General features: G+C 42.3%; 1 protein-coding gene across 1 annotated transcript in view; it reads right to left on the bottom strand.

Moving 5' to 3' along the window:
- PPM1D (protein phosphatase, Mg2+/Mn2+ dependent 1D) overlaps positions 1 to 23853 on the bottom strand; it is a 41287-nt gene that overhangs the window by 8562 nt on the left and 8872 nt on the right. Inside the window, exons 2-3 of the mRNA XM_058675593.1 lie at positions 18653 to 18881; positions 12978 to 13102 (exon numbers count right to left, since the gene is read on the bottom strand). Of these exons, the coding sequence (XP_058531576.1) occupies positions 12978 to 13102; positions 18653 to 18881 (354 nt within the window). The remainder of the gene's footprint in view (positions 1 to 12977; positions 13103 to 18652; positions 18882 to 23853) is intronic.

The raw sequence follows: 23853 nt of genomic DNA on the forward strand, positions 1-23853 counted from the left end.
TCTGGCCAAAATAATACACTGTTGCAGTTATTAATATATCTTAGAAGCAGGGACATTGGGTGCTATTACTGGTGATGCTAAGTTCCCTCATTTGGTTAAAATACTGTTTACCATACCATCAAGTTGCCTTTCTCTTTATCTGAAGAGTGGTTTCCAAATGGGTAACATACTCTGTTCTTCACTGAAACATACTATGTTTTAGCATCCTTGTTGCTTCTTCTATGGGTCAGTTAATACTACAATGACTATAAATTGATGAACTGGAACCGTCTACCCACAAGTTAAACCATCTTTTTTTTTAATTATTTTGTAGGTAAAATGATAAGGAAAGAAAAGACACAGACAGATCTTCATCTACTGGCTCACTCTCCAAAAGTACACAGCAACCTGGGCTGGTCCAGGACAAAGCCAGGAGCCTAGAACTCTATTTGGGTTTCCCACTTGAATAGCAGGGTCCCAAGCAGTTAGGCTATCTTCTGCTGCTTTCCCAAGCACTTTAGCAAGAAGCCGATTGCAAATAAAGCAGCTCATGCTATCATATGGGGATGTTGGCCCTGGAGACTGCAGCTTAGCTTACTGTACCACAAAGCTGACCCTAACCATATTCTAAAATGATTTATTGGAGGGCTCAGCACAAAAGTTCGATTGACTAATCCTCCCTGCTCAAGACTGCGATCCCATGAGAGAGAAACAGAGAGAGAAAAAAGAGAAAGAGAGAGATTTATTTATTTAAAAGGCAGAGTTACAGAGATGGAGAAAGAGATCCTTCACTTTTTCACTTCTCAAATGGACTTAATGGCCAGGGCTGGGCCAGAGTGAAGCCATACAGGTCTTCCACATGGGACAGCATGTCTGAAGACCCTTCAACATCACCAAACATGACTGTTGCCTGATGAATGACTTTTTGCCTTTTTTCTTCAGTAGAGGGCGCTGATATAATGTAAAAACTAAAGAAGCTTCTGGCTTCAGTAGGCTCATCTGATCCACTAGATCTGATGACACAAGGCACTCAGCAGTCCACAGGATACCCAGTGGTCTTTACCCCATGCATTTTAGCAGCTGCCTCTATTGGTAGCTTTCAAACAATTTTTGCCTTCTCTAATCCATTCTCAAAACTGCTAATTATGAGACCAAAGCTGCAATTTAACTGTCACTTGTGATGCTGGCATCCCAACTGCTCCTCTTAAGACGTGCTCCACGGCCCAGCACAGTAGCCTAGTAGCTAAAGTCCTCGCCTTGCACACACCGGGATCCTATATGGTGCCAATTCGTGTCCCGGATGCCCCACTTCCCATCCAGATCCCTGTTTGTGGCCTGAGAAAGCAGTCGAGGACAACCTAAAGCCTTGGGATCCTGCACCTACATGGGAGACCGGAAAGTGGCTCCTGGTTTCAGATTGGCTCAGCTCCGGATGTGAGGGCAATCTGGCTGCGAAATCTGTCACCCCATTGATCACCAGGGTTGATTCGGCTGATCTGGCTGGCTAGGCGGGTGTCCCCTTCCTCCCTCACCGCTCCATGTGTGTCCCTCCCAAAGCTGTGCACTCGGTCAAAGAGGACGACCATCCCCGCTAGAGGAGGACCGGTCTTCGGTCAAGGGTATACGAGTAGCTGCGCTCCCCTGCTAGAACCTCCAAACAAGCTCTCAGATTGGCTCAGCTCCAACTGTTGGGGCTGCTTGGGGAGTGAATCAGCGGATGGATAATTTTCCTCTGTATATTTGACTTTCCAATAAAAAAAAAAAAAAAGACGTGCTCCATTCTCATGTGCCTGAGAATGTAGCAGGTGATGGGCCAAATATTTCAGTTCCTGCCATCCACGTGGGACACCTGAATAGAGTTCAGGACTCCAACCTTTTAACCTGGCACAGCCTTGGCCAATGCAGCCATTTGAGGAATTAAACTGCAGATGGGAGATATCTCTATCACTCTGCCTAACAAATTAATTAAGAGAAATAAAATCATCTCCTAAAAATATAAATCTAGACGCCAACATTATATTGCAATAAGCTGCTGCTTGCAATGCAAGCATTCTACACTGAAATAACAGTTAAAGTTCCAGATACTCTACTTCCCCAATTCAGCTTCCTGCTCATGTTTTGGTAAAGTAATGTTTAACAGCCCAAGAAGAAGGGTTTTACCACCCTTGTGGGAGACCTGAATGGATTCCTGGATCAGCTCCAGCTATTGCTCCCATGGGGAATGTACCAGCAGATATAAGATCTCTCTCTGGGGCCTGACACAATAGCTCAATTGGCTAACCCCCCACATCCAAGCACAGCATCTGATATGAGCATCAGTTCTTCTTTTACTTATATCCCTTATTTATTCCCATATTCGTTTCAACTACACTGCCCATTATCAGTCTCATAATCACACCTAAAAATAAGAGAGGGGGGAAAGAGAGATTTATTTAAAAGGTATAGTATCAGAGACAAGGAAAGAACTATTCTTGTATCAGTTGGTTTAACCCACAAACGGAGTGCTTACCGGCTATCATCTGCTGCCTTCCTAGGAACATAAGCAGGAAGCTGGATTGGAAGCAGAGCTAAGAGGACTCAGAGCATCACCAGAATATGGATACCTGCCATAAGCAGTGGCTTTAAACCCACTGTTCCACAGGGCCCATCCCAAAACATGCTTTTCTATCATAAAGCTTTTTGCAAATGCTGTTACTATTCCTAAAACACTTTTCTTCTCTCTCCCCTATTAGCAATTGTACCAATTTCAGTTCAATCACTACTCTGGCCTCTGTAAGTAAAACAAACATATTTCAAGTTCTCATTAACGTATACTTAAGTGATTAAAAGCTGAAATTTTTCATTTGTTTTTGTGTGCATCTAATAAATACTCTTCTCCTTCCTTAGACTTTAAGGTTCATGACAGCAAAGATCAGGTGCTTGTACATTTACAGCAGTGTTCCCTGCATATTGCACTAAAACGCATCTGTTCAATAAGTGATATATAAAATTAACATGCAACTCCACAGCAGCCATTAGCACTTTCCTTTACCACATTATACTTTAGAAACTATCATACTGAATGCCCAAAGGGTATCAATCATAAGGAGATTCCTATGATTCTGAAAAACACTGAAAGGAAAACTAACATAAATAATGAAATTGGTGCTAAATATTAACATTTAATTTTCTATGGGCAAATAAGTATTGACAAGCAATAAGCCTAATTCAGAAAGCCAATCATATAGCTTCTTTGGAACGCAGGAACCAACAGTGTGGTGCAATAGGTTAAGTCTCCACCCTGGACACCAACGTTTGAATTCTCACTGTTGTTCATCCAATCCAGTGCCTTATTAATTCATCAAGGAAAGCAGTGAAGACAGGCCAAATGCTTGAGCCTCTGATACCCACATGAGATCTGGATGAAGTTCTAGGCTCCTGACTGCGGCCTAGTTGAGCTCCAGGCATCTGAAAAGTGAACCACTGGATAGAAGATATGTTTCCTGGGCCGGCGGCGTGGCCTAGCAGCTAAAGTCCTCGCCTTGAAAGCCCCGGGATCCCATATGGGCGCCGGTTCTAATCCCGGCAGCTCCACTTCCCATCCAGCTCCCTGCTTGTGGCCTGGGAAAGCAGTCAAGGACGGCCCAATGCATTGGGACCCTGCACCCACATGGGAGACCTGGAAGAGGTTCCAGGTTCCCGGCTTCGGATCGGCGCAGCACCGGCCGTTGCGGCTCACTTGGGGAGTGAATCATCGGACGGAAGGTCTTCCTCTCTGTCTCTCCTCCTCTGTGTATATCTGGCTGTAATAAAAAAATGAATAAATCTTTTAAAAAAAAAAAGATATGTTTCCTGACTTCCTTTCTTTCTGTGTAACTCTAGTTTTAAACTAATCATTTTTTTTTAAGATTCAAAATTCCCGAAGTATAGGAATAAAAACTGAGAAAGCAACATGCAATACCTTTCTTAATGCTTAAGTGTTAAAATCTAAAAGAGGTTAGTGCCTTTTCTGAGAAAAAATTATGTAAAAACACAAAAAAAAAGAAAGAAAAAGAAAATTAACAGAGGTAATTTTTTATCACTAAAACAACTTCATTTCTCCCAAGCAAGACTTGTTTTTCTATATATTTATTTATAAAATTGGGTAAGAATTAATTGCTGTATGATATAATCCTAACAATATTTTCTCTCCTACAAGCTTTCATTTTGCCAGTGGATTTCTCATCAGTTATTAATATTTTTTTCTTTCTTTAAAACAGCAAACTCTAGACGAGAAATCATGAATTTCCTATATCAAATTTTATTCCTCCTCTTCACAAAATTGGCTCTTGTTTGAACAAATCCCCATCATAGTTGCAGACTGTTACAGCAGAACTATTTTCCTTGTTAGGATCAACAATGACCATTAAGTTGCAAAATGTAATGCAACTTCATTTCAAACATTCTTTCTGAAATACTTTCTCCACTTAGCTCCCAGAGCACTGTCCCCTGAATTTCTTTGTTTCACTTACTGCTCTTACCTGTCATACCTCTTTTCTCCATTCAAACGCCTCTTTCTTAAATGTATTTTTCAGTCCTTTCTTTGTTGTTGTATTTTTTTTATCATATTTCATTTTCACTTTATTTGAAAGACAGTTCTTCCACAGGGTAGCTCTCAGAATGAAAGCCCCTGTCTACACGTGGTAACTCAAAGACATCACCCTTTATAATAATGTTTCAGTATGTGTCTCAAAGATAGTTCACCCAAAACTAAACTTATGACCTCTTTATCACAGATGTTCCAGTCTTTCTTGTGTCAGTTAATGGCAACTCCACCCTTCCAACCACTCAGTTCAAACTTCTGAGTAATGATGACTTTTGCATTTGTTACTTTAACCTACATTCTTTGAAGCAGGCACTCCCAGGTGTTTCATCTCTGTACTCATATATCTTTTCAGTGAGCCTCGTCTGCTGAGTATTTCATTTAAAATTACAAACCAGGGATGGGTATTTAATGTACAGGTTAAGATACCCATCAAGTTGCATAAATCCCACATCAGAGTACCTAAGTTCAATAACTGGTGCTTGCTCCCAATTCCAGCTTCCTGTTAATACAAACCTGGGAAGCAGAAGCATTCACAACTGATGGCTTGTATTACTGAGGTCCTGCTACCCACAGTTGACCTAGACTGCGTTCCTGGGTTCCAACTTCAGCCTCTTGCCTTTTGTGGTATATGGAGGAAGTAAATTAGCAAAATGAAGTTCATTACTGCACTATCAAATGAAAGAATCTCTGCCTTTCAAATAAAATGAAATCAACAAAAGCCAGAGCACAGGACTTCAGTCCAGACTACTAGAGGCTAAAAAACAATGCTAACTAGCATTCCTGACCCTCAACTGTGTATTAACTCCCTCATATCACCTCAATACAAACCCAAACCAAAAAAATATACAATAGAGAAATGACCTAGTAGTAGTTTAAATATATACATATTTTTATACGTACATAATATATATTATATATGTACATAAAATCTGGAAATCTGAGCTAATTAGTCATTATTATGATGTAAGTATTGAAAGCTAATGACAAGATTTCAGGATTCCATTAGCAGAAGAAGTACAACATTCAGGAAGCAGGAACTAAATATTTCTACTGTACTTCAAACTGGTCAGACTGCATCTTCTATGTGTACTAAATTCTGCAACCATATTTAATGAAGGTCACAACTATAGTGAAAAGACTACTATGATGAAGGATCTATAGCCCTCTAGCCTATAAGAAAGACTTCAGTCATCCCACTTTAAATAAGTAAATGACTATCACTGTGCAATAGGCAAAATACACTCCCTTTTTTTTTTTTTTTTGCTTCAGCAAACCAAACTAAGACTAACATCTGAAAGATTCATAATGGTAGGTTTTTCAAAAAATGTTTTCTTTGAAAAACAAAGTAACAGAGAGGGAGAAACAGAAACAATTCTTCCAGCTACTGGTCCACCCTCCAAATGAGCAGAATGGCCAGCACTGAGTCACACACCACAAGGATCTCCCTCATGAATAGAAGGGGCCCAAGTACTTGGGTCAGCTTCCACTGCTCTCTCAGGCACATCAGCAAAGATCAAGACTGAAAGCAGAGTCAGCTGTGACTCAAGCTAGCTCACAAATACAGGATGTTTATTTCATAAGCTATGATTCAGCTAACAGAGCTCCAACACCGTGCCAGAAGACAGATTTTTTTAAAATATTTATTTATTTTTATTGAAAAGTCAGAAATGCAGAGTCAGAAATACAGAGAAGAGGAGAGACAGAGAGGAAGATCTTCCATCTGATGATTCACTCCCCTCCCCAAGTGAGCACAAAGGCTGGAACTACACCCATCTGAAGCCGGGAGCTTCTTCTGGGTCTCCAATGTGGGTGCAAGGACCCAAGGCTTTGGGCCATCCTCAACTGCTTTCCCAGGCCACAAGCAGAGAGCTGGATGGGAAGTGGAGCTGCAGGAATTAGAACCAGCGCCCATATGGGATCCTGGAGCATGCAAGGCTAGGACTGTAGCTGCTAGGCTACCGCACCAGGCCCCCAGAAGGCAGATTTTTAACTCATACAAAAATAATACAGCTATTTAGAAATTCGGGAGTTTGTACCTTGAAACATTAAGATTACTGAAGACATTCAAGCATGGGTTGAATTACTTCTCTATCTTTTTCTGTTAAGTAGTAAGTAAAATTTCCAAAAATATAATAGAAATAAGACAAAGAACAACCACATACTCTTCCTAGATGCAACTACTAATGTTTTATCTTCTTTGCTTTACATTTTCCATCTATACCTACATAGAGCTGGGGTGGGTTAGAAGCGGGAAAGAGACAGAGACTCTTTTGGAATGAATATAACTATATGAACCAGAAAAACCAGCAGATTGTTCTAAGACCATTCTAGAAGCCCTGCAAAATCACCTAAGGGTTTCAAGCATCTCTTGAAATCCTTGGCACACTTAAACAGAACATAACTTACCACCTACTTTTCTAAAATGAAGGTTTACCTTACATTTGAATCTACAGTAAAAGCTTTCTTTAGTCCAGTAAGTTACCATCCATTCTTAACATTAATAACTGAGTCTCTTACCCTCTTTCAGTGCTCACAAACGATACAAATGGGAATGGCCAATCTGAAACGTACCATCCACATGGAATGTAAGCAGGAGTTATCACCCCTTATATTGTTCCTTGCTGGTAAATGAATATTGTTACATGTTTATTGTTCCTCAGTATCCAACAGAGGTTCCAGAATCCAGTACAGACACCAAAATCCATGGATTTTGTCCATGGCTTATGTCCGTCCATATAAAAATAAGCTGGAGCCTGGAGCAATGGTTCAATAGCTAACTCCTCACCTTGTAAGTGCTAGCATCCAACAAGGGTGTCAATCTCTATTCTGGCTGCTCCACTTCCCTCCCAGCTCCCTGCAGGTGGCCCAAAGCATGGGTCCCTGCACCTGCATGAGAGACTTGGAAGAAGTTCCTGGGTCCTGGCTTCGGATTGGTTCAGCTCCAGCCATTGTGGCCATTTGGGAAGTGAACTGAATGGAAGATCTTTCTCTCTGTCTCTCCTTTTTTCTGTAAATCTGATCTGCCTTTCCAATAAAAATAAATAAACCCTAATATCTGTATACAACCTATCACAACCTTCTATATATTTTAAGCCATCTATAAACAAATTATAACATCAAATAAATGCTACATAAATAGTTGTTATAGGGGCTCGGCAGCGTGGCCTGGTGGCTAAGGTCCTCGCCTTGATCCCATGTGGCCACTGGTTCTAATCCCGGCAGCTCCACTTCCTCTCTGTCTCTCCTCCTCTCGGTGTATCTGACTTTGTAATAAAAATAAAATAAATCTTTAAAAAATAATAAAAATAAAAATAAAAATAGTTGTTATACTATTAAGGTAGAGCCCAAATAAATAAATAAGTTAGAGAATAGCCCCCTCAAAAAAAGTCCGTATATGGGGGGCCAGCATAGTGAATTGTAGCATAGTGAATAATGCCATTGCTTGCAATGATAGCATCCCATAGGGGCTCCAGTTCATGTTCTAGCTGCTCCACTTCTGATTCAGCTTCCTGCTAATGGCCTGCGAAAATAAGTTGAAGATGGTCCAGGTGTTCGTATCCCTGTCACCCAAGGAGACCTGGAAGCAGCTCATGGTTTTCAGTTTTGGCTTGGCCCAACCCCAGCTCTTACAACCATCTGGGAAGTGAACCAGTAGATGAACGACTGCATAACTCAGACTCTCAAATAAATAAATATTTAAAAGAAAAAGTCTGTATACACACACACACACACACACACACATTAAGACCATTAGGTACAATACTTAAGCCATAGCCTGCAGTGCCAGTATCCCATACAGGTTGCTGATTTATGTTCCAGTTCTTACACTTCTGATTCAGCTCCCTATCAATGTCCCTGGGTCCATTTACCATAAACTCTTTGGAGGAAGAATGGTGGGGAAGGGGGAGGACAAAGAGACAGAGAAACAGACTGAGACAGCAAGTTCACATTCACTGATTCACTCTCACATGCCTGTAACACCAAGCGTTGAGCCAAGCTGACGCCGGGATCTGGGAACTCAAATCAGGGTCTCTCATAAGTTGTTGAGACCCAACTATGCTGAGTCATTACCTTGCTGCCTCCCAGGAGCCTCACTAGCAGGGAACTGGTGTTAAGAGTGGAGACTCAAAGCCAGGCACTCTGACATAGAACATCCGCCTTACCTCGCATCTTAATTGTTAGGTCAAATGTCACCAAGAATGAACTTTCTAAAAGGTCGATCATGGTGCCAGCATTGTGGCACAATGATGAGGCAGCCACCTGTGGCACCAGCATTTCCCTTGGGTGCTGTTCCAGAACCCAGCTGCCCTGCTGGATCACCTGGGAGGACAGCATAGAATAGCCCAGGTGGTTGGGTCCTTGCACCCACATGGGACATAAGGAAGAAGCTCTTGGCTTTGGCCTGGCATAGCCTTGACTGTTGCAGTCATTTAGGGAGTGAACTAGTGGATTTAAGTTGGCTCTATTTCTCCTTCTCTCTATAGCTCTGTCTTTCAAGTAAATAAATAAACCTTGTGAAATATAAAATAGAAGGTATATCATATAGACAATGTTATTCCTTAATTTAATATTCCTTAATGCTTCTCACCATTAACAGACCAGAACGTAAATATCATTCCAGGATAGGGCCAAGTTTACCTCACTAACTCCAGTCTTTTGACAATTCCTGGAACATGCTGAGCTCTTCCCAATTCAGGATCCATATCTGAAACAATCTTCCATAAACTCCTCATAAGATTAGCTCCTTTTCAACATTAAAATTTCAGTTAAAATACACTTCTGAAAAACTACACACTCTAAAATAATTACTCCTTTAAACTATTCTTTCTCACAGCATCTTGATTTCTATGGTATATCCTAATCTGTTATTATTTTATTTATATAAGCTTACTTTTTTGTTGTTTATTTTCTGAACTATGTGGCTATGAGAACTGAGAATATATACATATTTTAACTCCAAATCCTAATGCCAAACATCAAATTTCAGCACTTACACATTTGTTAGAAGAAAGAAGATAAGGAACAAACTTGTGCTTTCCTTAAAGCAACTTTCCTCAGAAACAATACTCCCATTTAGCATAGCCAGAGTAAGACATTTATAAACATGTAATTTCCAACTTGTTCTCCGTTTCAATACAACTGATATTTAGTAATTAAAGAAAAGAATTCTTAAAAGTTCTTAGGAGAAATATTAAGAGTTCAAGTAGGGAAGGACATTTAAAAATACTTTTTTAAAGAACAACACCAAGTCTAGACATACATAAAAATCCCTAAGTTTATTTTATTTCTTTTCTAAATATATTTTAAACATCTGTAAAGCAGAGACACAGAGACAGCGCTTCCACCCACTGGTTCACTCTCCAAATGCTTAAACCTCTGGGGTTGAATCAGGCCAAAGTCAGGAGAATAGAACATAACTGAAGTCAGCCAGAAGAGTGAGAGACTCCAAGTACTTGAGTCATCACCTGCTGCTTGTTCAGGGTAACGACCAGGAGGGAAGCTAGAATCCGAAGCAGAGCCAAGACTCAACCTCAGACACTCCTACATGGGACGCAGACTTCTGGATCAGTGTTTTACCCAATGTGCCAAATGCCCACCCCCATGCTTCCCTTAGTAGAAGTTGACCAAACAGAAGATATGAGTCACAATCAAAGAGCACCTGGCACTGAAACAAATACGTTAGTCTTCTTCCTCAGAATTAGATTTTCTTTTTATAAAACTTTCCTTTGACAGGCAGAGTGTGAAAGACAGATAAAGGTCCTCCCATCACTGGCTTGCTCCTCAAATGCTCACAAATCTGGGGCTAGTGGTAACGAAGCAGTAATGACTCCCCTGCTGGGCCACTGCTTCAACTGGTGAACATGAGAGCTGGGACAGGGGGCACACCGGGCTAGGCAAAGCTACAACACCCATTGGCCTGCACATGAGTTGGTTTAGCGGGGAGAGCCAGGCTAGGCTAAGCCACTGTATCCACTAATGCACGCATAAGCCAGAGTAAGTGCAGACTGGTCAGGCTTTGCCACAGCATCAGCCAGGAAGTGCTGGGTATGGGGGCAAGTCCTGTCAGAGTCACCTGGAACATACAAGATCTAGGGCTGGGAGTGGACCCAGTAGGGAAACTCTGGGTGCCTCTCTGATGGGCTGCAGCTCCCACCAGTGAGCACAAGAGCCAGGGCTGGGGGTGGACCTGGCTGGACAGGCGGTGGCACCCACCAGCATAAGTGTGGGCTGGATACTGGGGTCGGTTGGGCTGAGCTAAGCTGCAGCACCCATTGGTGTGTACAAAAGCTGAATAGGATGCGAGACAGACTGAACAAGTCTGCTGATGTGCAGGAACTAGGGATGGAGGTGGGCCTGGTGGATGTATTTTGGATTGCTCCGAATAGGCAGTTCCCACTGGTGTGCTTGAAGGCCAAATGTGTGGTGGGGAGGGATGGGCTGGACCACAGCATCCATCAGTTTGTATATGAGATGGGGCTGGAAACAGAACTAACCAGGTTACCAGTGTATGAGTATACTGATGTGAGTGACAAACTGAGCTAGACCCCAAAAAGGCTGGCCCATGCAGGAGTCAGGTCTGGGGTCACCTCTGGCAAGGTTTCTTTGGAGATCCTCACCTGGATCACTGGACTCAGAACTCCAATCACAGTGAAAATCACAGGATCTGTGGTCTGACCATGGAGTGCATGTGTCACAACTGGCGAATCCACAGTTGTGGAGGCCTGTGCGATGGACAGAATACCCAGATACTCAATGGGGGATACGACAACCAGTTCAGTGAGGCCTGCAGAGGATGTCTAGTACCATACAGGGCAAAACAAGTAAGACAGCTCTCCCGGCACAGCTTTAACAGCGAGTATCTGGGCAAGTGGAGACACTAAGGTGGATTTTGTCAGCCAATGCACTTTGGAAGGATTTCCTCAACCTTGGAGCAGTGAAATCAACAGCATCTCAGAACTACTGAAACTGCTTAAGCAGTACCCTCAGAAAATGCTCCACATTGGGGAACCTGGGGTGACACTGGGTGGCGATCTCCCATCCCTGGATACTTCTGCTGTTGGGCTGCTGAGAGCGGCCCTCTCCACTTCTCAGGAAAAGGAAAAAGAAAATTGGAACCAATGATTTTACTGACTTTCCAGTATTCTTCTACCCTTTCCACTCTAATTCGTGGTCCACATGGGCAAGCATCCTCCTCAAAATACAAATTTTAAAAACAGAGAAATGATTAAAAACACAAGTAAAAATATAACACTTGATTTAAAATATTGATAAGGGCTCAGCACAGTAGCCTAGCAGCTAAAAGTCCTCGCCTTGAATGTGGTGGGATCACATATCGGTGCTGGTTCTAATCCCTGCAGCCCCATTTTCCATCCAGTTCCCTGTCTGTGGCCTGGGAAAGCAATAGAGGATGGCCCAAAGCCTTGGGACCCTGCACTCACACGGGAGTCCCAGAAGAAGCTCCTGGCTCCTGGCTTTGGATCAGCACAGCTCTGGCCATTGTGGCCACTTGGGGAATGAATCAGTGGATGGAAAATCTTCCTCTCTGTCTCTACTCTTCTCTGTATTTCTGACTTTCCAATAAAAATAAATGTTAAAAAAATAAAACAAAATTAAGTAAAAATTGAAAAAAAAAAAAAAACTGCGCTGGAACAGCCCTAACAGAGGCACCAGGAATTCAATCCAGGTCCCACCCCCCATGAGTCATACAGACCCAATCATCAGTTCCTCACCCATTATCTCCAAGTGTGGGATGCATGAGCAGGAAGCTGGAATCTGAAAAGTAAGGGCTTTAACACAGGGCACTCCTACACTGGTGTAGGTGTCCCCGTAGTTGTACTGAAAGGGAACATTTGGGATTGGAAGGACAGTATAGGGCAGTGAAACATTTCATGATAGAGCCTGGGGGCCTGAGAGATAAGGGGCACCTGCAACTAGCCTCCACCCCTAACTGCATGGCCCCCTCCCTGATTATGTTAATGATTCCCCTTCCCTGCTTATGTTAATGGTTCCCCCTCCCTGCTTATGTTAATGGTTCCCCCTCCCTGTTTATGGTTATGGTTTTATGATTTTAGCCTTAGCTTAGCCTTTAAAAGAATCTCTGTCTAATGATTTGGGGTCGATGCCTAGCCTCCTGCGTGAGGAACTGGCCTCGGCCCCAGCGCGCTGGTAATCGAATAAAGCCTCTTGCTTTTGCATCAAGTCTCGTCTTCGGTGGTCATTGGGGAAACTCTCTCTCTCTCGAGACAATTGGTAAGGTTTTTCCCTGTTGGGGGACCTTACAGTACCAAATATTCATCCCGCAATTAGGTTCCATGTATTCAATTATTATCATGTGTCTGTACTTACCAAATGCCAAGTAAGGGATTAAATCTCAGTCTTCTCTTATATCACCATATAGTAGAAAAAGTTCAGTGTTTTGTTAAAATCTACTTACCAAGTGCTCTTGCTACCGCCAGAAAAGGAATCTGGTCAATAACTGTGCTCCTTCTAACAGGTCCATTGTGAGTGAGCCGAGGTCGTTTCCAAACTACACGATTCACCCCAGACTTGTTCATTACACTAAAAAATAAAGAGCTGATATAAATACTCGGACTAAAACAGAACAAAAGTAGCTCAACTTGTTAATACAGAAAGATTGTATTATCACAAAGCAGTGACTTATCTGTTCATACTCAAAGATGCATAAGCCAGTTTCTGTTCAGGAAACACTGGGAAAGATGAGATTCTGGAGATTACTGAAAGAAGTTAAACAACACCAGACAGAAATAATATGAACAAAAATAAATAGGGGCAGTGCCATGGTGTTGGTAGGCTAAGCCATGGCCTGTAGTGCCAGCATCCCATATGGGCACCGATTTATGTCCTGGCTGTGCTTGGACCACTACACTCACATGAGAGATGAGGACGACGATCCTGGCTCCAGAATAACCCATCTCTGGTTTTTGTGGCCATTTAGGGACTAAACCAGCAGGTGGGAAAATCTGTCTCTTCCTCTATAACCATCTCTCCCCCCCCACCAAAAAAAAAAAAAGATAAATCTAAAAGAAAAAAAAAGTATGTAAAGGTGACAAATGTCATTCTGAAATGCTCTACATACTAAGGTAGAGCCTGTCAACTCATCACTTCTGTCTGTCTTTTCTATTTTACTCCAACTTCAAAGCAATGTTGGAGATAAGAGAGAATAAAATAAAATAAAAGCCCTAAGGGAAGCAAAATAAGTTTAAAATTTATAATAAGAAAATATTAATCATTCCTGAATAAAAATAAATGCGAATACAACCCAACATTCCTAATAAAGCAGAAACCTTTTTAAAAAAAAAAGTATTGGGCCCGGCGGCGTGGCCTAGCGGCTGAAGTCCTCGCCTTGAAAGCCCCGGGGTCCCACATGGGTGCCGGTTCTAATCCCGGCAGCTCCACTTCCCATCCAGCTCCCTGCTTGTGGCCTGGGAAAGCAGTCGAGGACGGCCCAATGCGTTGGGATCCTGCGCCCGCGTGGGAGACCCGGAGGAGGTTCCAGGTTCCCGGCTTCAGATCGGCGCACATTGGCCCGTTGCGGCTCATTTGGGGAGTGAATCATCGGACGGAAGATCTTCCTCTCTGTCTCTCCTCTGTGTATATCTGGCTGTAGTAAAATGAATAAATCTTTAAAAAAAAAAAAAAAGTATTTAGAGAGGGAGCTCTTCCATCAATCCCGTCCTGTTTTTCTTTCTTTTTTTTCTTCTTCTTCTTATTAAAGATTTCTTTATTTGGGTCTGGGTGTAATGACTCAATGGCTAAATCCTTGCCATGTAAGCACCAGGATCCCAGATGGGCACCGGTTTATGTTCCAGCTATTCCACTTACCATCCAGTTCCCTGCTTGTGGCCTGAGAAAGCAGTGTAGGATAACTCATCTTTTTTTTAGGTTCATTTATTTTTATTGGAAAGGCTGATTTACAGAAAGAGAGACAGAAAAATCTTCTATCTACTGGTTCACTTCCCAGGCTGAGCTAATCCAAAGCCAGCAGTCATGATTTCCTCCAGGTCTCCCATGTGGATGAAGGGTCCCAAGGCTTTGGCCCATTCTCCATTGCTTTCCCAGGCTTGAAGGGGGAAGATTAATTGAAGCCATCATGCCAGGCCTCCACATTATCTTAAAAAAAAAAAAAATTTTCTGTTTAATTGAAAGGCAGTTATAGAAAGAGAAATATCTTCCATCTACTGTTTCACTCCCAATATGGGTGTAATGGCCATGGATGAGTCAGGATGAAGTGAGCAGCCAAGAACACAATCTTGGTGTCCCATGGAGGCAGAGAGGCACAGGCACTTGGGCCATCTTTCATTGCTTTCCCAAGTGTGTTAGTAGGAGCAGGATTGGAAGCGAAGCATCTGGGACACAAACCACACTTGTAAAAAAATCGGTGTCACAGGTGGTAGCTTAACAGGCTAATTTGCAACACTAGCCACCTGCTACCTGCTATTTCAGTTCCCAAGTATTTGCAACAGATCATGATTGGCCATCCCAAAGCAGGAGCCAGGAGGCAGGAATTCCATCTGGGTCTACTTCATGAGTAGCAAGAACCCAAGTACTTGACCATCACCTGCTTTCTTGCAGGGTGTACATTACCAAGAAGCTGGATCAGAAGTTAACTTTCACTCCAATCTGGGATGATGGTATATCAAGCAACAACCATCACACTAAATGCCCACCTTGAATAAGAACACTTTAGTAGTAGTGTGAAGAATCTTCCTGCACTGACAGAAATATTGCTTCTGAACTGTCTAATGCAGTAACCACTGTAAGTGGCTACTAGTACTACACAAAGAGCCAGGGCAAATAAAAAAAAAAATTTAAGATTTATTTTCATTGCAAAGTCAGATATACAGAGAGGAGGAGAGACAGAAAGATTTTCCATCCGATGATTCACTCCTCAAGTGACCACAACTGCCAGAGCTGAGCTGACCTGCCTGAAGCCAGGAGACAGGAACTTCTTCCAGGAATCCCACGTGGGTGCAGGATTTCAAGGCTTTGGGCTACCTCAATTGCTCTCCTAGGCCACAATGAGGGAAGTGGGGCTGCCAGGATTAGAACCAGCGCCCATATTGGATTCTAGTGCATTCAAGACAAGGACATTAGCTGCTAGGCCACCGTGCCAGGCCCAAATTTAAACTTCTTTTAATAAAAGATTTATTTATTTTTATTGGAAAGTCAGATACAGAGAAGTGGAGAGAGAGAGAGAGAGAGAGAAACAGAGAGAGAGAGGAAGATCTTGCATTCACTGATTCACTCCCCAAAGGACTGCAATAACTGGAGCTGAGCCAATCCGAAGCCAAGGGCATGGAGCCTCTTCGAGGTCTCCCATGCAGGTGCAGGGTCCCAAGGCTTTGGGCCATCCTCGACTGCTTTCCCAGGCCACAAGCAGGGAGCTGGATGGGAAATGGGGCTGCAGGGATTAGAATCAGTGCCCATATGGAATCCCTGTAGCACATGCAAGGCGAGGACTTCTGCTGCTAGGCTACTGAGCCGCGCCCTAATTTTTTTTTTAATAAATTACACATGCTGAGTGGCTACCATATTGAAAGGTACAGTGGAAGACTAAAACAAGTTCAAAATGATGCAATAGAAAATGCCCCGCAGGGCCCGGCGCAGTGGCCTAGCGGCTAAAGTCCTCGCCTTGGACGTGCCTAAAATCCATCTCCCTGGTATGCTTATAGTCAACAAGAGATATTCACATAGACTGCTATGCTCTTGACTCCAACCTGGCCAAGCCTTGGCTGTTGTGCTCATTTGGGGTGTTAATCAGTGGATGGAAAATCTCTCTGTCTCTCCCTCTCTCTGCCTTTCAGCAACTAAATGAAACATTAAAAGGAAGAGTAAGGAAAGAGAGGGACAGTGGGAGAAAGAAAATGCTATAGACACCAAAATAGAATAGAAATTTCAGAGTAGCTTAATTTACCATAATTTGTACTAACAGTTTTGAAAGTAGTATCTACATAACAGCTAAAATAGCAAAGGCAATTTCCACTCCACCTTAAAGCCCTATTCTTTCCTAAAAGTGCCTCCTAACCATTATGCCTAATATTGAAATAATTATAGTAGCTGCTTTCAAACATTACTTTTATAATAGGTTATACCAATTCATAGTCCAACAATACAGTATCCATTTCAACAAAACATTAAGATCTCGCCATTTTTAACCAACAAGTTGAAAAATTAATTTATTTATGTATTGGAAAGGCAGATTTATAGAGAGGAGAGACACAGAGAAAGATCTTTCATCCACTGGCTCACAACTCAACTGACCACAACAGCTGGAGCTGAGCTTATCCAAAACCAGGAGCCTGGAACCTCTTCCAGGTCTCCTATGTGAGTGCAGGGTTCCAAGGCTCTGGGCCTTTGCAAGAAGCAAAGACCTGGATGGGAAGTGGAGCAGCCACGACACGAACTGATGCCCATATGGGATCCCGGTGTACACAAGGCAAGGACTTTAGCCATTAGGCTACCGTGTTGGGCCCAAAAATCTCCTAAAACGTAATTTTTTTTAATATTTACTTTTGTTTTAAAATTTGAAAGACAGACAGTAGGAAAGAGACAGAAATCTTCCATTTTCTGGTTCATCCCAAAATGTCTGACACATTCAGGGAAAGATCAAGCAGGGGCAAGAGACAAAAACTCTATCCAAGTCTCCCACATGGGTAGCAAAGACCCAACTACTGAAGTCATCACCTGCTACCTCCACACTAGTCTGAAGCTACATTCAAAAGCAGAGGGAGAGTTCAAGCCCAGTCACTCTAATATGGAATGTGAACACTCCAAGTAGAATACCAAACATGTGCCTCTTTCATTTTTTAAAAAATTTACTAGATCAGGCCCAGCAGCGTGATCTAGCAGCTAAAGTCCTCGCCTTGAACACACCAGGATCCCATATGGGAGCAGATTCTAATCCCAGCGGCCCCATGTCCCATCCAGCTCCCTGCTTGTGGCCTGGGAAAGCAGTTGAGGATGGTCCGAAGCCTTGGGACTCTGCGCCCGCGTGGGAGACCTGGAGAAGGTTCCAGGTTCCCAGCTTCAGATCGGCACAGCACCAGCCGTTGCGGTCACTTGGGGAGTAAATCATCGGACGGAAGATCTTCCTCTCTGTCTCTCCTCCTCTGTGTATATCTGGCTGTAATAAAATGAACAAATCTTTAAAAAAAAAATCTGCCTTTAAAATAATAATAAGTAAATCTGTAAAAAAAATTGTGTCAGGATTTTCTAAACCTTTTTATATTATCATTCACTTAATTTTTTTTTTAAGATTTATTTAATTACAAAATCAGATATACAGAGAGGAGGAGAGACAGAGAGGAAGATCTTCCGTCCGATGATTCACTCCCCAAGTGAGCCGCAACGGGCTGATGTGCGCCGATCTGAAGCTGGGAACCTGGAACCTCTTCCGGGTCTCCCACGTGGGTGCAGGGTCCCAATGCATTGGGCCGTCCTCAACTGCTTTCCCAGGCCACAGGCAGGGAGCTGGATGGGAAGTGGAGCTGCCGGGACTAGAACCGGCGCCCATATGGGATCCTGGTGCGTTCAAGGCAAGGACTTTAGCCACTAGGCCACGCCGCCAGGCCCTCACCTAATTTTTAGAATAGTTTCTCATCTTGGTTTGGATCACGGAAAAATTGCAATGAAATGAATTTTAGTTTTTGGTTGGCAGCCTAAACATACTAAGCTAAAATAAAATTAAAAAGGACTGCAGTGTATCTAAAACTAAAACTAAGAAGCTGAAGGTTATGTCTAACATTAACTCTTCCTACCCAGCCATACTTAAACTATTCTACTCTGAAACTCAAAGGACCACTCTATCCAAAATCTGAGTACCAGATTGATCAGTACTTTTACATATAAATATTTTCAGTAAGAAATTATAGGTACTCTTATTTTGAGGCCAAAATATTTCTCACTGAGCAATTCTGTAAAACAGGCAACTCAAAAGATAAACATGGATGCCCATGGGGTCTGCATATGGCAAACTAAAAAAACCCATAACACTAAGAAACTAATTTCATTTAAGGAGAAAAGTAGGTTAGTTTGACTAAAAGGATAAATAGAACCAGGACAAAAAAGACAAATGAACAGAATGATTACCTCCCACCAAGTCCTTCGATTCTCTCTCTTTCTTTAGGAAGTTCTGGCTTGTGGTCTTGTGTCACCTCCACAGCTCTGACAAAATCATCCTTCGGGTCATCCTGAATTCCAAGAACCACCCCTGAGTCCCCTACGTGAGCTACATACATCTTCATGCCCCGTATGATGACCACACTGGCAGTTGTCCCTGATGTGCTGGGAAGACCTGTCATAGTCTTTGGCCATTCTGCTGTAATAAGAAATAACATATTTTACTCTTCAAGATATAAACATTAATATAGTGTTAGAATACAAAAACCAGTATATCCTGAATAAGAATGTTAACATTTGAACATGAAAAAGTTTAAGAAAAATATTTTCAAAACTAAAAAAAAAGTTAATCCATTAATCAATACATTGATAAGTTGAATTTATAAATAACACAATCACACTATAACTCTCTAAACAATCTAAAAGAAATTATTGTAGGATACATGTATTACCTTAAGCCTAATTATATTTCTAGGCAATGATGTATTTAAGGTTTTGATATCATTTAGCCGGCCATTTAATATCTGTTAAGATTCCTGGAAGATTTTCAGAAAAAGCTATTTTATGTGTTTTTGAAATAACTTTTGAATATTTATAGCATTAAAATGACATTTATGGAGAACTCATACCACGTAATATACTGTGAGCTTCACATGCATTATCTCAAATAATACTAGTAGCAAACCTATGAAATGAGGCAGATTATTCTCTTTATTTTCACCTTGCAGAGGAAGAGAGCAGTGCTTTAAAAGGTTAGGTAACTTACAATGCAGCAGGCATTTTAGCCTAATGATTAGCTACCTCATCCTACAACAGAGGATGTGGATTTCCATGTCCAGCTCCTGATCCCAGCTTCCTGCAAAGATAGACTCTGGCACGCAAAAGTGATAGCTCAAGTAAGTATATTGCCAGCACCCAAAAAGACTGGGATTAAGTTTCTGGCTCCTGGTTTCAGCATCAGCTGAAAGTTATGTGGGCACATGAGAGGAGGATGAACCAACTAACAAGAGCCCTATCTCTACATCTCAAATTAGAAAAATATTAGAAAAAAAAAAGTTGGGCCTGGCGTGGTACACAGTAGCCTAATGACTAAAGGCCTCAACTTGCCCTCGCTGAGATCCCACTTGGGCACCAGTTCATGTCCTGGAAGACCCACTTCTCATCCAGCTCCCTGCTTGTGGCCTAGTAAAGCAGTCAAAGACAGCCACATGGGAAACCTAGATGAAGCTCCTGGCTTCTGGCTTTGGCCTTGTTCTTTCTTTTTCCCCTCTTCTCTATGTAACCCTACCTTTCAAATGAAAATAAAAAATTAATCTTAAAGAGTTCTCACTCAATTCTAGTTTCAAAGTAAAATGGAGTACAAAAGCTTTCAGGAAAGCAATTTGAAACTTTACCCAAATTAAAAACAAAAAGGGATTGCGTGGGAAGGCCTGACACTGGCTGCACTGGCTAATTCTCCACATCCAAGTGCCAGGATCCCATATGGGGGGTGCCAGTTTATGTCCTGGCTGCTCTACCTCTCCAACTCCCTGCTTGTGGCCTGCGCAAGTAATGGAAGATGGCCCAGAGGCCTGGGACTCTGCAACCACATGAGAATCCTGGAAGAAGCTCCTGGCTCCTGGGTTCAAATCAGCTCAGCTCTAGCCATTGTGGTCTCTTGGGGAATGAACCAACAGATGGAAGATCTTTCTCTCTGTATCTCCTTCTTGCTCTAAATCTGCCTCTCCAATAAAAATAAATAAATCTTAAAAAGAAAAAAAGAAAGAAAAATTACAAACTATTAAAAAAGACATTGTTTAACCAAATAATTTGGAGACTTTTTTCCTTCTGACACAGTTATCCTACTGAAGGAAAAGCTTTATGGCTTTCACTTTAGCCCTAATGGAACTCCAGATCTAGCTCACAACTGGTTTAGTCCTTGAATTACTAATTGCCTCTTCTCACAATTTCTTTTCTATTTAAAAAAGAATTTTGTATCTACTTGAAAGGCAGAGTGGCAGAGTGGCAGAAGGAGAGAGAGTCCTTTTCGAAACATCCACTTGTTCACTTCCCACACGCCCACAACAGCCAGGACTGGGCTATACTAAAACTGGGAGCCCAGAACTCCATCCAGCAGGTAGAGGTTGGTGAGTTGAAGCCCAAGTAGGCCATCAGCTGCTGCTTCCCAAGGTCCAATACCAGGAAGCCAGATGAGAAACACAGCAACTGGGATCTAAATTAGCACTCTGAAACAGAATGTAGGCATCTGAAGCAGTAGCTTTTATATATATATATAATTTTTACATAGTTAATTAGGGCACAAAGGTTCAAGGGCTACAGGAAAATGGGGGGTAAGACTATTATTTCTACATTTTTTTTCCTGTACCTGGGGTCAAAGGGGAAGTAAAAGCAGAAGCCCCACCCAGTCTCCCACCGATTCCAGATCCCTGATGTGGGCATGTTTCGAGGGTCTTGCTCAAGTGGTTTGGATAGTTCAACAGATATGAATTGCTGCTAGTCTCGCAATTCCAAGCATGATGAGTTTGCTAAAGAATCCACTGATTGACATAGTCCATCTTAGAGTCTCCATTTGCCCTGTTTTTCACTGCCAACATAGAGCTGGGGTAGTTGATTGATTTGTTCTGTCCTCTGTATTTTCATGGTTAGGGTTCTGAGTACAGCAGTTCGATTGAGGATATCCCCAAAGAAACTGTCTGAGGTGAACCCAGAACTGATTCTTGTGTGTATTTGCAAGTACAGGGCCCGGTACAGTCCATCGCCCCAATCAGCTGGTGGTTGCAATTGCTGGGTCGGATCTATTTCCATCCCTGTCTTCCACTGGAACCAATGGGTGTTGCAGTCCAGCCTGATTCTGAAGCAGTAACATCAGAACCAGGACAAGAAAGACAAATGAACAGAATGACAACACACTTGTTTCATAGTCCGTAATTGACAAGTTAGAAAATTTATTATTTTTTTTAAAGATTTTATTATTATTGGAAAGCCAGATATACAGAGAGGAGGAGAGACAGAGAGGAAGATCTTCCATCCGATGTTTCACTCCCCAAGTGAGCTGCACGGGCCGGTGCTGTGTCGATCTGATGCCAGGAACCAGGAGCCTCTTCCAGGTCTCCCACGCGGGTGCAGGGTCCCAATGCTTTGGGCCGTCCTCGACTGCTTTCCCAGGCCACAGGCAGGAAGCTGGATGGGAAGTGGAGCTGCTGGGATTAGAACCGGTGCCCATATGGGATCCCAGGGCATTCAAGGCGAGGACTTTAGCCGCTAGGCCACGCCGCCGGGCCCAAGTTAGAAAATTTATTACAGCAAACAAGACCAAGTAGAAAACTTTAGGTTACCAACAATAACAATATCCTCCAAAATAATAAACTGACAGTATTATCAGATACCTGCTTACATGAGAGAAACCCAGAAGAAGCTCCTGGCTTCAAATCAGCTCAGCTCCTGCCGTTGTGGCCATTTGCAAAGTGAATCAGCGGATGGAAGGTCTTTCTCTCTCCGTAAATCTTCCTTTTCCATAAAAATAAATAAATCTTTTTCTCATTTTACATGGTAGGCAGCAAGAGATCTTCCATTACCTAGTTAACTTTCTAAATGCCTACAGTAACTAAGGCTAGGCCAGGGTGAAGCCAGGAGCCAGGTACTTAATCCAAGACACCATTCTGGGTAGTAGGGACTCAAGTACTTGAATCATCCATTACCTGATATTGCCCAGAGAATGTATTGGCAGGAAGCTAGAGTAGGAAGTGTAGTTGGAACTTGAACACAAGCACTTCAGCGTGAGCCTCCTGTAGTGTCTTAAACCAACTTGTCAGATGCCCATTCTCATCCTTCAAATTTCATCCATTATCCTAATACCAGGCTTTATATATAATAAATTCTTCCTAGTTTTTTTTCATTTCTCACATCTCTTAAACCTCTTCCAATGTAGAACAACACTTCAGTGTTTCCCTGATGTTTTTGAGAATACCAAGCCAGTCATTTCAACAACATCTCTCAATTTAGGTCTTACATTTTCTCAAATATTAACTATGATATTCTCTTTCCAAAATATTTCAAAGAATATGTATCTTCAATTTTTCTCACTAAAAGTGCTGGTATATTTGATTACTTAAGGTATTGCCTACCATACTCCTCCACTGTTATCTTTTTCCTTTAGCAATTAGTAAGCACTTTGCCCAGAGTTAATCTGAGACAAGGCCAATATCCTTTTAATGGGCTGAACAGTATCTTCCAACACCAAACAAAATGGAAAATTTACCCAGAACCTGTGAACATGACCTTCTTTGGAAAAAAGCGTTTTTGCAGAATTAAGTTAAGAATCTTAAAAAAGGGCCCGGCGGCGTGGCCTAGCGGCTAAAGTCCTCGCCTTGAAAGCCCCGGGATCCCATATGGGCGCCGGTTCTAATCCCGGTAGATCCACTTCCCATCCAGCTTCCTGCCTGTGGCCTGGGAAAGCAGTGGAGGATGGCCCAAAGCATTGGGACCCTGCACCCGTGTGGGAGACCTGAAAGAGGTTCCTGGTTCCTGGCCTCGGATCGGCGCAGCACCGGCCCGTTGCAGCTCACTTGGTGAGTGAAACATCAGACGGAAGATCTTTCTCTCTGTCTCTCCTCCTCTCTGTATATCTGACTTTGTAATTAAATAAATAAATCTTTAAAAAAAAAAAATCTTAAAAAAGAGATCACCCTAGATTAAAGCGGGCACTAAATCCCAACACCAGTGTTCTTAAAAGAGAAGATACAGAGGGGAAGGTGACATGCAGATGGAAGCAGACATTAAGTAACAGATACAAATCAAGAAATATGAAGAACTGCCAGCAGCCAACAACAGCTAAAACAGATACAAAACATATTTTTCCTCAAAGTTTTCCAAAGGAAAGGAACCCTGAGAATACCTTCATTTCAGGCTTCTAGACCCCTGATACATGAAGCAATACATGCGTTCGTATGAAGCTATCTAGTCTGTGTACTGTTTGCTGAAATCTAATAAATGTATACATGAACACTTGAAAAAGTTAACGGGAAAATGGAATTAAAAGATGTGTATTTTGTTGCATAAACAATCTTTGAAATACATGCAGTTTTTTTCATAATATGTACTTTACACAAACTGCCAGAAGAAATCTACTATATGAAAGTCCACATTTGTGAATTAAGCTATTACTAGTCAAG

The sequence above is a fragment of the Ochotona princeps genome, chromosome 17, assembly GCF_030435755.1.
Source record: "Ochotona princeps isolate mOchPri1 chromosome 17, mOchPri1.hap1, whole genome shotgun sequence".
In the NCBI taxonomy this organism is placed as follows: Eukaryota; Metazoa; Chordata; class Mammalia; order Lagomorpha; family Ochotonidae; genus Ochotona; species Ochotona princeps.